Source organism: Amblyomma mixtum, chromosome 10 (assembly GCF_055824585.1).
Source record: "Amblyomma mixtum isolate Tamu chromosome 10, ASM5582458v1, whole genome shotgun sequence".
In the NCBI taxonomy this organism is placed as follows: Eukaryota; Metazoa; Arthropoda; class Arachnida; order Ixodida; family Ixodidae; genus Amblyomma; species Amblyomma mixtum.
In genome coordinates this window covers 164,247,666-164,260,352 of record NC_143021.1, presented here as the reverse complement: position 1 = coordinate 164,260,352, position 12,687 = coordinate 164,247,666, and the positions used below count along the sequence as shown (strand labels likewise).

Below are 12,687 nucleotides of genomic sequence, written 5' to 3'. Positions count from 1 at the left end.
ATGTTATCGCGGATGAGAACAGGCTGTCACAGCAACTGCCAAGCGCGAGCGCTCCGGCGCCTCCGGGCCGACAGCGACAGCAGCGCCGCGTGGTGAGTGGAAGCGGACGGGGGCCGCTTTCTCGGGCGCGGCGCGGGGGAGCTTGCAAACTGAAAGGGATCTAAAAACGTTGGATGCAACTGCAGGCTTCCGCCAAGCCAAGTTGTCAGCATACTCGCAAGAATTGACAACTTTCATCACACCTTTCGGTCGCTATTGTTTTTGCCGACTGCCCTTCGGCATCACTTCCGCCCCGGAGTATTTTCAAAAGCAAATGGCCAGAATCCTTGAAGGTCAGGAGGGTGTTGTCAACATGATTGACGATATTCTTGTTTTTGGACGTACCAAGCAGGAACACGATGCAAGACTTGAACAAGTGTTGACTCGTCTTGCAACTGCAGGCGTCACCTTGAACAAAGACAAGTCTTGTTTTGGGGTCTCCGAGGTCTCCTTCCTAGGTGTCGTCGTCTCAGCACAAGGCATCAAGCCAGACCCAGGCAAGATCGATGCAGTGTATGCAATGCCACCTCCCACAGACGTTGCAGGTATCAGACATTTACTCGGGATGGTAAATCATCTTGCCAGGTTCTTGCCTCATATTTCGGAAATCACTGCTCCGATACGCACCCTTCTCAATAAGAATGCTAGTTGGACTTGGCAGCATGAACAGGAAGCTGCATTAAAAAAAGTCAAGGAACTTCTGACGTCTGAACGCTGCCTGGCCAAGTACCACCCATCGTATGCCACAACAGTCTCTGCCGACGCCAGCTCTTTTGGACTCGGAGCAGTCCTGCTACAAGCACAACCGACTAGTGAGCAGAGGCCAGTAGCCTTTGCCTCAAGGGCAATGACGACTACAGAGCAAAGGTACAGTCAAGCAGAAAAAGAGGCCTTGGTTACAGCGTGGGCCATCCAGAAGTTCGACGAGTTCATCAGGGGCATCACCTTTACCGTAGAAACTGATCACCTTCCTCTCGTGTCATTGTTTGGCAAAATGAAACTTGACGTGCTTCCTCCGAGGGTGCAAAGACTGAGGCTTAAGACAATGCCTTACCAGTTTCAGATCATGTACGTGCCCGGAAAACTGTTGGCTACAGCGGATGCATTGTCTCGCATCCCTCCCAAAGTGCATCCAGTAGACACAGTGGAACTTTTTGCTACTGAAGTCGTGGCTTCTGCTCCAGATGTGCTTCCTCTGAACATGCAGGATATCAGGTATGCCCGAAGTTGTGATGGAGAATGCACCACGCTCATCTCTTTCTGCCAGCACGGCTGGCCAAAGAAGTCGAAGATACCTCTTCACGTCTCAAAGTATGAATCAGTGAAGGATGAACTTTCTGTTTGTGATGGTCTTCTCCTCAAAGGCACTCGCCTCTTGATTCCCGCAGCAATGAGGCCAGCAGTCTTGACGCTTCTGCATGAAGGACATCAGGGCATCGGCCGCACCAAGGCCCTCGCTCGTGAATCTGTGTGGTGGCCTGGCATAACAGCGGAGATAACCTCCCTCGTGACCAGCTGTGAAAGGTCCGCCCTTACTCGAGTGAATTCAGCGGAACCACTCCTTCCTACAAATCTCCCTGGTCGTCCCTGGGAAGTTCTGGGCATGGACCTCTTTCACCACAATTCTCAAACCTTCTTGATGGTAGTGGACTACTACTCCCGGTTCCCAGAGGTGGTGACACTGAAAAGTACAACAGCTCCGGTGGTCATTGAGGCTCTAAAAAGCCTGTTCGCCCGTCATGGGATACCGCAAAAGGTTAAGTCAGACAACGGTCTGCCATTTTCTTCACGTGAATTTACCGTACTCGCCGCATCTTATGGTTTCGACCACATCACCAGTAGCCCCCATTACCCACAGTCTAACGGAGAGGCAGAGCGAATGATCCGGACTGTGAAAGACACCTTCCGTAAGGCAAAAGGTCCTTACTTGGCCCTTCTCAGCTATAGGGATACACCAGGTGTGAGTGGCTTCAGCCCGGCTCAGCTCCTAATGGGAAGGCAACTGAGAACTCGAGTCCCAAAGCTGGATGAAAAGCTTCGTCCACACTGGCCCGAAAGGGAGGAGGTAGCCCTCAGAGATGATTCCTACAAGAAAAGGACTGCAAAGGACTTCAACCGACATCATCGCGTCAGGGATCTGCCATCACTTCAGTCTGGTGAGCACGTCTGGGTTCGACCTGACCAGGTGCGTGCTACAGTTTTGAGCAAGGCACAGCGTCCAAGGTCCTTCGTCGTCGAAACGGAGCGAGGAACGATTCTGCAGTGGAATCGTCGACACCTTGTTCCCTTTGTGCTGAGGGCAGCAGATCCAGCACTTCTCCAACCTCACCCCCTAACTCAAGAGGCAGCAGCACCTGATCCACTGCCTGTTACAGCGGGACCTTCACGTCCTGGTGATGGTGTTGTGTTTTAAGGGGGTTTGTAATAAATCACTTGTGTTTGGTCCTGGAGCGGAGTGGTCGCCTGGCTCTCTTTTTCTTTCTCACGGCCTCCCGGCGCGATAGCACGGGAACGCCCACGCAACATCCTCAACATACACCGTCACACTCTCGCTGGGAATCACTCGATTTCCCCACAACACACTGCTGATCTACAGATAGCTCATGTTGCCGAATGAAATAAGGCATTAGGTCACCATCCGTGACATGTGCCGGTCAACCACTCATCTTATAGCACAGCACTTTCAACAATACCCTGTCAGTTCGAGTGCACTTCTGAATTTCAACAGCAGACAACGGCACTTCATCAACAACTGAAAGAAACGTGCATAATCCGAGACATCGTCGCTTTTCTGTACAGGGACTAACACTCTGTTTACAAGAGACTACAATTCAAGTGACACAGTTTCCCTCAAAGAAAATGGCACCTGTCGCGCCTTGCAAAATACGGGGCTGCTCCCCTCCTTCAAAACCAGCCTGATTGGACTACATTTGGTGAGCCCCAGAGTGGGCTCGAACACTTTTACATATTTCTCAAGTAGCGCCGCAACTTTGTCTATACACACACCATGCACACTTGACTAATCTAGCTTAAGAGCCTCCAGCCAGTCTCGTCCTAACAACGCAGTGTCGCTATTGTTGTGGGTTTTAACAACAATGAGCGGAAGTTGCTTGCACTGACCATTATGTTCGACTGGAACCGTCAACTTCCCTGTGACTGTTAGCGGCGACCCACCGTATGTCCTCAGCTTTATGTGGCAAGGCTCTTTAGGTAGACTGGGCCACAATTTTCTGTATAGCGTTCCTGGCACAATGGAAACAGATGCACCCATGTCTATTTGCTTGTTAACATTCGTCTTGGCTACCTTAAGGCAGATTTCATAATGGCCTGGGCGTTCTGCACAAGAATAGACATTGTACAACAACACTTGGTCACAATCCGCCTCCCCCTCAGCTACCGAATTTGCCGAGTCTCTAGACTTGAACTTGCACATTTTCGCCAAGTGTCCGTAACGCTTGCAGGCATGACAGCGATACCTGCAAAATTTGCAGTTCGATGCTTCGTGCGCTGAGCCACTCCGCAAACAGTCCGGCGATTCAGACGCTCGGTCCCTTGCTAGTCTTGCACCGCATGAAGTTGCACGCTGCTGTGGCCGTTTCCCACCGCCTGGCTTATGACGTACGACGTAGACTGTACCTTGGAGCCCCGTCGGTTGAAATTCCCGACTTTCCTTCCGCGCTAGCTCGATGCTTTTCGCAATGTCGCAAGCATTCGAAAACGTCAACTTGATTCTCTTCAACAACTCTGCTTGCGTTGCACTGTCGCAGAGGCACACTACAAAGCGGTCTCGCAGAGCCTCAACTCCACTGCATATGCTGCTATGGACTCTCCCTCTTGCTGGCACTGCCGATTAAATTTGAATCAATCTGTGATGACCATGGGCTTCGGTGCAAAATGACTTCGCAGCACTTCTACGAGTTCCGCATAAGTCTTGTCCTGTGGCTAACTAGGCTCTAGCAAAGCCTTCAGTGTCTTGTAAGCCTTCTTACCTATCGCCGTTATAAACATCGAGACCTTGAGGTTGTCGCTCACCATTGAGGCCTTCAGGAAATGCTCGAACCTTTCCATGTAGGACCCAAAGTCCTCGTCTCCGTCCTCGACGAACTGCTCGAAAAACTTCCGAGCATTGCCATCCCTGTGCCTCGCCAGAACGCTCTCCACGAACACCAGGATGAGTTTTACGCAGTCCAGCAGGATCCCATGCTCGTTGCCAATTATGTTGTAGCCGCGGTGAGCGAAGCGCAGGCAGAACGACTAAGCAACATGCTTATTCGGCATGCTGGGCTGTACAGATGAAGACTCACACACGAGCGATCTCCTCGCTGCCTTCTTAACAAGAGAGCAACGCTCCCCCTCAGCATTGCATCATCACACACGCACAGTCGATCACGTGACACTACATTCCAGTCGCGCACAATGCGAGCACATGACACTTCAAGTAGCACCTCAAGATGCGGGCTGCGCTTGCTTCCAGAAAAAGCTTGCCAGTGCATCTCGTACTGCTTGACCTTGTGCGTCACTCACTGTGGTGATGTGAGATGGTTGCCCATAGGCAGCATCAAGTGCACACACTTCCTGCTCCCGCTGCTGCTCAATGGTGTCCTTAAACGTTTCACAAACGTTGTGCAGGAGGCAGGCAGCCCGGATTGCTTGCTTGGCATTTCCAAGTTTGCATTCCATTCTTTTGAGGACAAAACGTGAACGAGCTTTCACTCGTCCAAAGGCATTTTCAACAATCCTCCTAGATTTTGACAGGTTGTAATTGAATGCTGCCTCAGGTGTGCCTTTTCCCGCATTCGCATAAGGCTTTAGCAAGTTGGCTGTCAGCGGAAAGGCCTGGTCACACAATATTACCGGTTGCACAGGCGTGTTCTCTATCACCACAACAGGAGAACGGAACTGCTCCCCTTCAACCACCTTGCGGAATCGCGAACGGCCGTACACATGGGCGTCGTGGCACCTGCCTGGACTTCCGACGTTTATGTACCGGAAGCGGTAGCGGGGGTCAACCAGTGCCAGGAGGATGATACTGTGCCTGCGTGGAATTCACAAAAAAATAAGCCGTACTGTGCACACAGACATCTTTTTTGGAACTAAATACAGTAACAATGAAATTCCTTCAGTGTAGCAGAGAACTTCCATATTTTGATGAAATTTCGATAAACTAACTATGTTAGAAACTTGACTGCACAGGTAAGGCTTTCTTCCAGAACTGAAATATCTGGCGTAAGAACCATAGCAGGGATTCACTGTTTTCATGTTGAAACCCAGCTGATTGAAAAGTTATTACAAAAAGAAAAAAAACTTACCATCCCTTGTAGTTGAAGTAGTCGGCAGCGTGTTCCTTTGGTGGCGATACCGCGAAGTGGCAGCCGTCAAGGGCGCCGACGGCGTGCGGGAAGCCGTGGACAGCATAAAACTGTCGCATGTGCTCCGCCATCTCGTCACGACGCACCATGCGTAGCCATTTGGCCTCCAGATTCTCTAGGAGGACCCTGAAAAATTCCCTGTAAATTTCATTTACAGTGGATCGGCCAAGAGCGAATAGGTGCGCGATGGTTCTGTCCTCTGCGGATGAACCCAAACGGTAGAGACCAACGGCGACTCTCTTCTCGACTGAAACTGCAGCCCGCATGTTCGTGTCCTGTCGTGACAACTCACGCCAGCACGACTCGACCAAGTATTTGAAGGTCATCTGCGAGACACGAAAGCATTGCTTGAAGTGGTATTCGCCCAGATTAGGCAATGTCTCTTCAAACCACCTTTCGTTTCTCTCGAAGGCCCATCGTTCTCTCGGCACTGTGGACGAGCAGCCAACGGCGACAGCGGCGATGCAGAATGCGTTCACCTGCAGTTGTTGTTCGAGATCGCTTATATTCTCGCTTGCTCGTCGATGGCTAACTGCAGTATTCGGTCTTCGGAAAGATGCTGCGCTCGAATGCACATGTACGTCGCCACCACTCTTTGCCAATCAGATTGCGTCAGCTGCGCAGAAACGTTATCGCCGTGGGTCGCCATGATGCTTCAAAAAGTGAAGTACTGCTCCTGGCTTGTCTCGTCTTGCGAAGCCTTTTTTGTAATCGCCAATATTGCACAAAGCTTCTTGATAATCATAAAAAATTGCTTGCAGTTTGGAATCTACTGTATATTAACTGTACATTAAAGCTTTGAAGCGCGGAAAGTAATATTTTTTGTGCCTTACTTGAAAAGCCATCGTCACCACCATCAATTCCGAATGACACTTTATTTTTCCGTGTAGCAGCACGCCCCGAAAGTGTCACTCGTTCTGGAGAAGTGCACTTCGTGAAAGTGTCACTAAACTTGCTCGTCTGACAGGGGTATTAGACAACAGACCAACACCACCTAGACAAGTTTAGGCCTCAGCGCTCCCGTCGTGACGTCATGCGTCGAGGCCTGCGGGCGCTGCGGAAGCAGATAAGCGCGCGCAAGAATTGGGGGACCTCACCACTTGGCGTACAATAATGTGTTTTAACAAATTGTTCCCAACAAAACGTGTTAGGGAACACAAGTTCGTTTATTTGCTTTTTAGGGTTTCAGCTTTTCTTTTTTTAGATTTGTTGTCGTCATCAACGGTTCTGTAATTCATCCGGCTGCAAAAGTTTTTGAGAAGGATGTTAGTGCTGAACCAAAGAATGTGTTTAAGCACAAATTCGCACGTGTGTCCATCGTCACAGGCATCAAATTCACACGAGTCGTCATTTGTCAGCAAATCCATTGTCAGCTCCGTGACGAGCTTACGCTGGTCTGGCGCTCTTAAAAACTCCGCGTCCTTTGCAAGCTGCTGAACTACGACGTAATTGTGTGCGACGGCATTCACTGCAAACATTGCCGGGAAAACAAGTCCTCCGCGATCCAGCTGCTTAACAAGATCGTAGTTTTCCTCGTTGGGCGAAACTGTGATGGTCTTGCTCACTGTTAGCGCTGATCTGCATTTTGTGCAGTTTAGCCTCTTCAGAGCTGTATGCACGGCGTATCCTGCAACGTACACAAGAACGGGGATGATGTCTGTTATCTTTGATAAAGCCGCTGCAGTCACAACGACGTTGAACGAAGGGCGCGGCGTGTCCACAGATCCGTGCAGGTGTTCCCACTTCTCAGTTTTTTCGCTTGCACAGATTTCTTGAAGTTTAGGCAGCGTGTTTTGCAGTCGTAGTTTATTTTCGCCTTCATAAATCTGTCTTAACGAAATATGATATTGTGCTCCAGCCAGCTGCCTGTATTTGCCGAATCTTTCCTCTAAACTGTCCGTCTGTACCTTTCCCAGAAGAACGTAAGATAGATTAAGCTCTTCAAAGCAGTATCAGGTGGTGGTGGTGGTGAAAAACTTTAATCAAAGAGAGCTAGAGGGTAAAAAAAACCCTGCTGCATGGTCGGTATCCTTAGTCCGGGACACCGCATGACGAGGCCCCGTCTCGCGCCCGCTTGACCAGAGCCCTTTGGGACTCCAGTGTGGAGCAGTTGAGGAGGGCAGTCTCCCATGTCTCTCGGGTGGGGGTGGGGGAGGGGGGAAGGTGAGGATTCTGAGTACATGCCCACACCATGTGAAAGATATCGCAGATCTCTCCACAGTGCGGGCAGCGCCCATCTGTGTTCGGATCGGAGTGTTTTGCTATTGCAGGACAGAGAAGGGTTCCTGTCTGCAGGCGCCGCAGAGTTCGCTCCTCCGCCTTACTCAACCCTTTCGCAGGTGCCGGGTAGAGACGGTGGCTGTCGCAATAATAAATTAGGATTTCGCGGAACCGCAGAAGCGGTTTATGAGCTTCTGAGCCAGGAGAGCGAGGATGAGGAGCCCGGTGTGTGAGCGCTCGGGCGGCCGCATCAGCGGCCTCATTGCCTCGTAGACCCTGGTGGCCAGGAGCCCAGATCACTTTTGTGCGAATTGGATCGGCGAGAGCGCGTCTTAGAATTTGCGAGGCAAGAGGTGATATTTCGCCTGCAAGATAATGTTCACAGGCCCGGCGAGAGTCTGTGATAACCGTTTTCAGGCTACTTCGATGAGTGCGTGAGTTGCGTGGTGTAAAGCAGTATGCGTCTCTTTGGTCAAACAACCGCTGTCGAGGCGTTTGCTGTGCCACTCATCGAGCCAGTCCAACAGCTTGTACAAGAACTCCAGTTTAGGATCGTCCACAGAGGGGAACACCGGCTCTTGAAAATGGTCGCGGAGTCTCTTCCCTTTGTACGGAGTCTTTACATTCACGATTTTCCACCATTTAACTATGATCTCAATGAAGCTAGCCGTGTGCTCTGGGAAGTTCAGGTTGTGTGTTTTTCCAAGCGCACGAAGTGCGTGAGGTAAGCCATCGCTGAAAATCTGTAGAGCAAGCTTGACGTTTTGCCTTTTAAGATTGGATGGAAACAGCGCCTTCCTTGATAAACTATGATCGTATCTAAGAAGTTGGTCACACTCAAGGTTGTATGCGTTTCTGATGGTGGCGAATGACGCAGTCAACATGCGCCGTGGTTGTGCTGTATCATCCTCGGATTCGGGGGAGTAGAAACACAGCTGGTCATTTTTCTGCTTTAGCCAGTTGTTCCGAATGCATTTTAGTATGTGGACTGGGTCGATCACAAAAAACAACGGTCTCGAGGAGTCACATGGATGGGGATAAACGATTCTGTTTGTTGGCGGAGATGCAAAGTAAGACATTGCCTTTCTGTTTATCGAGTTGTTGTCACTGACTATGCAGGTAACTCTGTAACCTATTTTCTCCAGGCCAGTCACGACATCCATTATTGACTTGTACAGAAACACGGCATCAGCTTTGCGGGCAGGGATAATGTGTGCAACTTTCTTAAATGCACAAGTAAGGCTTTGCACCATGAAAACGAATGCACTATTGGCAACCTCTTCAGAATTGTGCGCAAGTCCACCAATATTGCCACCCTTATAATCAAAATAAGGCTTTATGTGAATTTCGTCAACCATAAGCGTCACATGCCGCTGTCTGTCATCGAGCTCGCAGATCCTTTTCGCCATGTAACTGAGAAAGGCTGCACCGTGATGCTCCCGTTCTGGATTCATTCCATATGATGAGCAAACTGATCTGATGGTCATTGGATGCGGCATTGTGATTGCTCCATAGCTTCGCATGTATTTATAGGCATGGGGTGATATCATGAAGAGAATGCAACAATACACCATGAAATCTATAGAATAGCGCCTTCGCTCCTTCTTTGCAGACAGAAGCTTCAACTGTTCGCTGAGGAATTGGACTGCATGATCATTATCCTCTGACTGCGCTGTAGATATCTGGCCAAGCAGGAAATTGATGGCATCCAAAACCTCTTCATTAGAGTCCCTACAGCTAGAAGAAACGCCGCTGTCCCAAACCTTGATGCTTTCAAGAAAGTCAGCGAAAGCCCTCTTACTTTTCGCCTCAGGAGGAACGAACAGGTGGGACCCTAGCCTTGTGACTGGCGTCTTTAGGAAATGCAACGTGATAGACAAATCAGCCTTCACGCAAACTGAGTTAGTTAGTTAGTTATATGGGGTTTTATGGCACATAAGCAACTAGGGCTATCATGCGCCAAACACAAGGTTAGATGATGTTATGTCAAGTGTACAGAGGTTACATTATAATAGATTTAAAACATTGGCTTTCTTTAGAAACTTACAAACAAGTGAAAATTCGACAAGTGTTTGCTCGTCTAAAAGCAATGCGGGATGAAATGGAATGTGTTCATTGTAAAATACCGTAAAAAAATTTTTTCTAAGTTCTTAGAGATGTGAACAAGAAATTAAAATGTGATTTACTGTGAGCTCCTCACCACACATTTCACACACAGGTTTGTCTTTTTTTGTTAATAAGAAGTTATGGGTGATGTGTGTGTGACCTATGCGTAAACGACATAAAATTACTTCGATAAAACGTTCTTTATGGCGGCATGATTTCCATTCTTTTAAAATGGGCTTTATGGTATGCAGCTTGTTAGGTCCTTCATTTTCCCAAGAAGCTTGCCACTTGGCTCTTAGTCTGCTATGCACTAACTTCATGTAATCCCTAGGAGGCAAATTCACATGTTTTATTTCCATGGTTCTGGTTTGTGCAGCACACATGTCGGCTCTCTCATTGTCCCTAATGCCAATGTGACTGGGAACCCAGCAGAATTTTTGTTGTGTCCCCTTATTGCTTTTGTGTGTGCGCCCCCGCACTCCTCCTAACGACCACTCGCATCCTCCTCCTATCGACCACTTGCCCTTCGTCGCACGCTGTCGCCAGATGCCCCCCCATGGTGCGCCCCCGCATCCTCCTCCTGTTTTGGGAAGCCACTCCCTCCCGTGGACGCTTATCCGCTCCCTCCTTTCTTCGGGCGGCCAGTTCGGCTCCTGCCTCGGTCGACGCTGGTCGCACCCTCATCGGCTTTAAATAAACGAAGTCTTAAAGTACCGTGTGCGTCTTTCGCTGCATTCAACACAGCGACCGGACACGACAGTGGCGACGAGAAAGTGGATTCGACCCGCGCTACGCAACGCTATTGACAAGCCATGGCTACGCGAGGGTTTCCCAATCAGATACCAGAGTTCAACGGCTCATCGTGGTCATCGTGGGTTGGACGCCTTCAGTTCTACTTTGAAGCTAACAACATCACAGACCCAGCCTTGAAGAGGGCCAACCTGCTGACGCTGTGCGGGGAGCAGACCTACGATACTGTCTGCGCCCTTATTCAGCCAAGCACACCAGCGGCAGTGTCTTACGACGACATCGTAAAAGCGCTGCAAAAGCACTACGACCCAAGGCCATCCGAGGTCTACAGCCGGGCTCGCTTCCAACGACGAGATCAACTGGGAGGAGAAACTGTGAGCGCCTACGTAGCCGCGCTCAAGAAGCTCGCTGCCGACTGCAATTTTGGAACGCTGTCGACAACAGCTACCGGGCAGGAGGGAGACGCAGCTTCTTCTGCTAACACCACCATGCTTCCCTTGGACGTGATGTTACGCGACAGATTTGTGTGCGGACTGAGTGACGAGTCACTGCAGCAGCGCCTGTTCGCTGAGAAGGACCTCACATTCAGCAAAGCTTACGACATCGCCGTTCGAGCGGAGAGCGCCGGTCACCAGCAGAGAGGGATTCGCCGGAACACCGAGCCGGTACACCAGACAAGCAACCAGGTGCGCAAGCCTTCTGTTGTTGTAAAATCGGTCAAAAAGGCACAACGCTGCTGGCGGTGTGACGACCAACACAACCCCCAGGGATGTCGATTCCAGTCAGCCACGTGTAATTTTTGCCACAAGCGAGGGCATATCGAAAGAGCATGCATTACGAAACGGAGACTTGCCAAGATAAAGTCACCTTCCCAGCCTAATCACAGCGTCAACGCCTCAGAGAATACGCCGCTATCTGATCTCCATGGAACAACATCAGCAACACCATCTGTGTTGTACGACCTGAACACCATGAATCTCGGCACGCGACCGAAGATTTTTACAGAAGTAAGCGTACATCACCAGCTGATTAAGTTCGAGGTGGACTCCGGCGCAGCCTGTACTCTGATCAGTGAGGACACGTTCCGAACTTCATGGCCATCTGACGCACCCGCCCTGCAACAAGACGACACGCACCTGCGAACGTGGTCAGGACAGAATCTGCCACTATTGGGCTCTGCCAACGTGCAGGTTAACTACAACGGCCAGACCCATACGCTACCTCTGCTTGTTGTGAAGGGCACAGGATCAAGCCTTCTAGGGAGAAACTGGTTTTCTCCACTAGGCGTGATGATATGCGGCATACACCAGACGCCGAGCCAGAACATGGTTGAGCAACTGCAGGAGAAATACAAAAGAGTATTCTCGGAAGAGATTCCAGGAAACGAAGGGCCCCCGGTCACACTGGAGTTGTTGGACAACGCGCAACCCAAATTTCTGAAGGCCAGGCCGGTGCCGTTTGCTCTCCGAGATTCAGTTGAAAAAGAGTTGGACAAACTGGAGCAGCAAGGTGTCATCGAGCCGACGCAGCATTCAGAATGGGCCACACCACTTGTCGTAGTTCGCAAGAAGAACGGAACCATACGCCTCTGCGGAGACTACCGGAGCACCGTCAATCTTGCGACTAAAGCGTCCTCTTACCCGCTACCGACACCTGAAGAAGTATTCAGTGTACTACGTGGCGCAAGAGTCTTCAGCACATTGGACCTCACCCAGGCGTATCAGCAGCTGAAGGTGAGCGAGTCAACTGCTGAATTATTGGCAATTAACACACTGAAAGGCTTGTACAAAGTCAAGCGACTGCCTTTTGGCGTAGCTGCAGCCCCGGCCATATTTCAAAAATTCATGGAGACAGTGCTTCAGGGCATCCCAGGAGTTTGTGTCTACCTTGACGATGTCATCATCAGTGGCACTTCCACTGAAGAGCATGCAGTGCGCCTAGAGCTCGTTCTCGAAAGGCTAGCAAACGCTAATTTGTGCATAAGCAAATCGAAGTGCTGTTTTGCGGTGCCAGAGGTGCAATTTCTGGGACACCGAATTGATGCGGAAGGCATTCACCCTACCGAGGACAAAGTGCGAGCGATCACAGAAGCACGAGCTCCAACAAACAAGCAGGAGCTACAGGCTTTTCTCGGACTCTTGACGTTCTACGACCGGTTCTTGGAACAAAGAGCTACCGTGGCCAACGACTTATACCAACTCCT

General features: G+C 50.2%; 1 protein-coding gene across 1 annotated transcript; it reads right to left on the bottom strand.

The window, feature by feature from the left end:
- Nucleotides 1–6,514: 6,514 nt before the first annotated feature.
- LOC149327598 (uncharacterized) lies at nucleotides 6,515–7,354 on the bottom strand (the record flags this gene model as incomplete). Its single annotated transcript, XM_089563985.1, has 1 exon — nucleotides 6,515–7,354. A coding segment is annotated over one exon (780 nt), but the record flags the coding sequence as incomplete, so codon positions are not given.
- Between the last annotated feature and the right edge of the window lie 5,333 nt (nucleotides 7,355–12,687).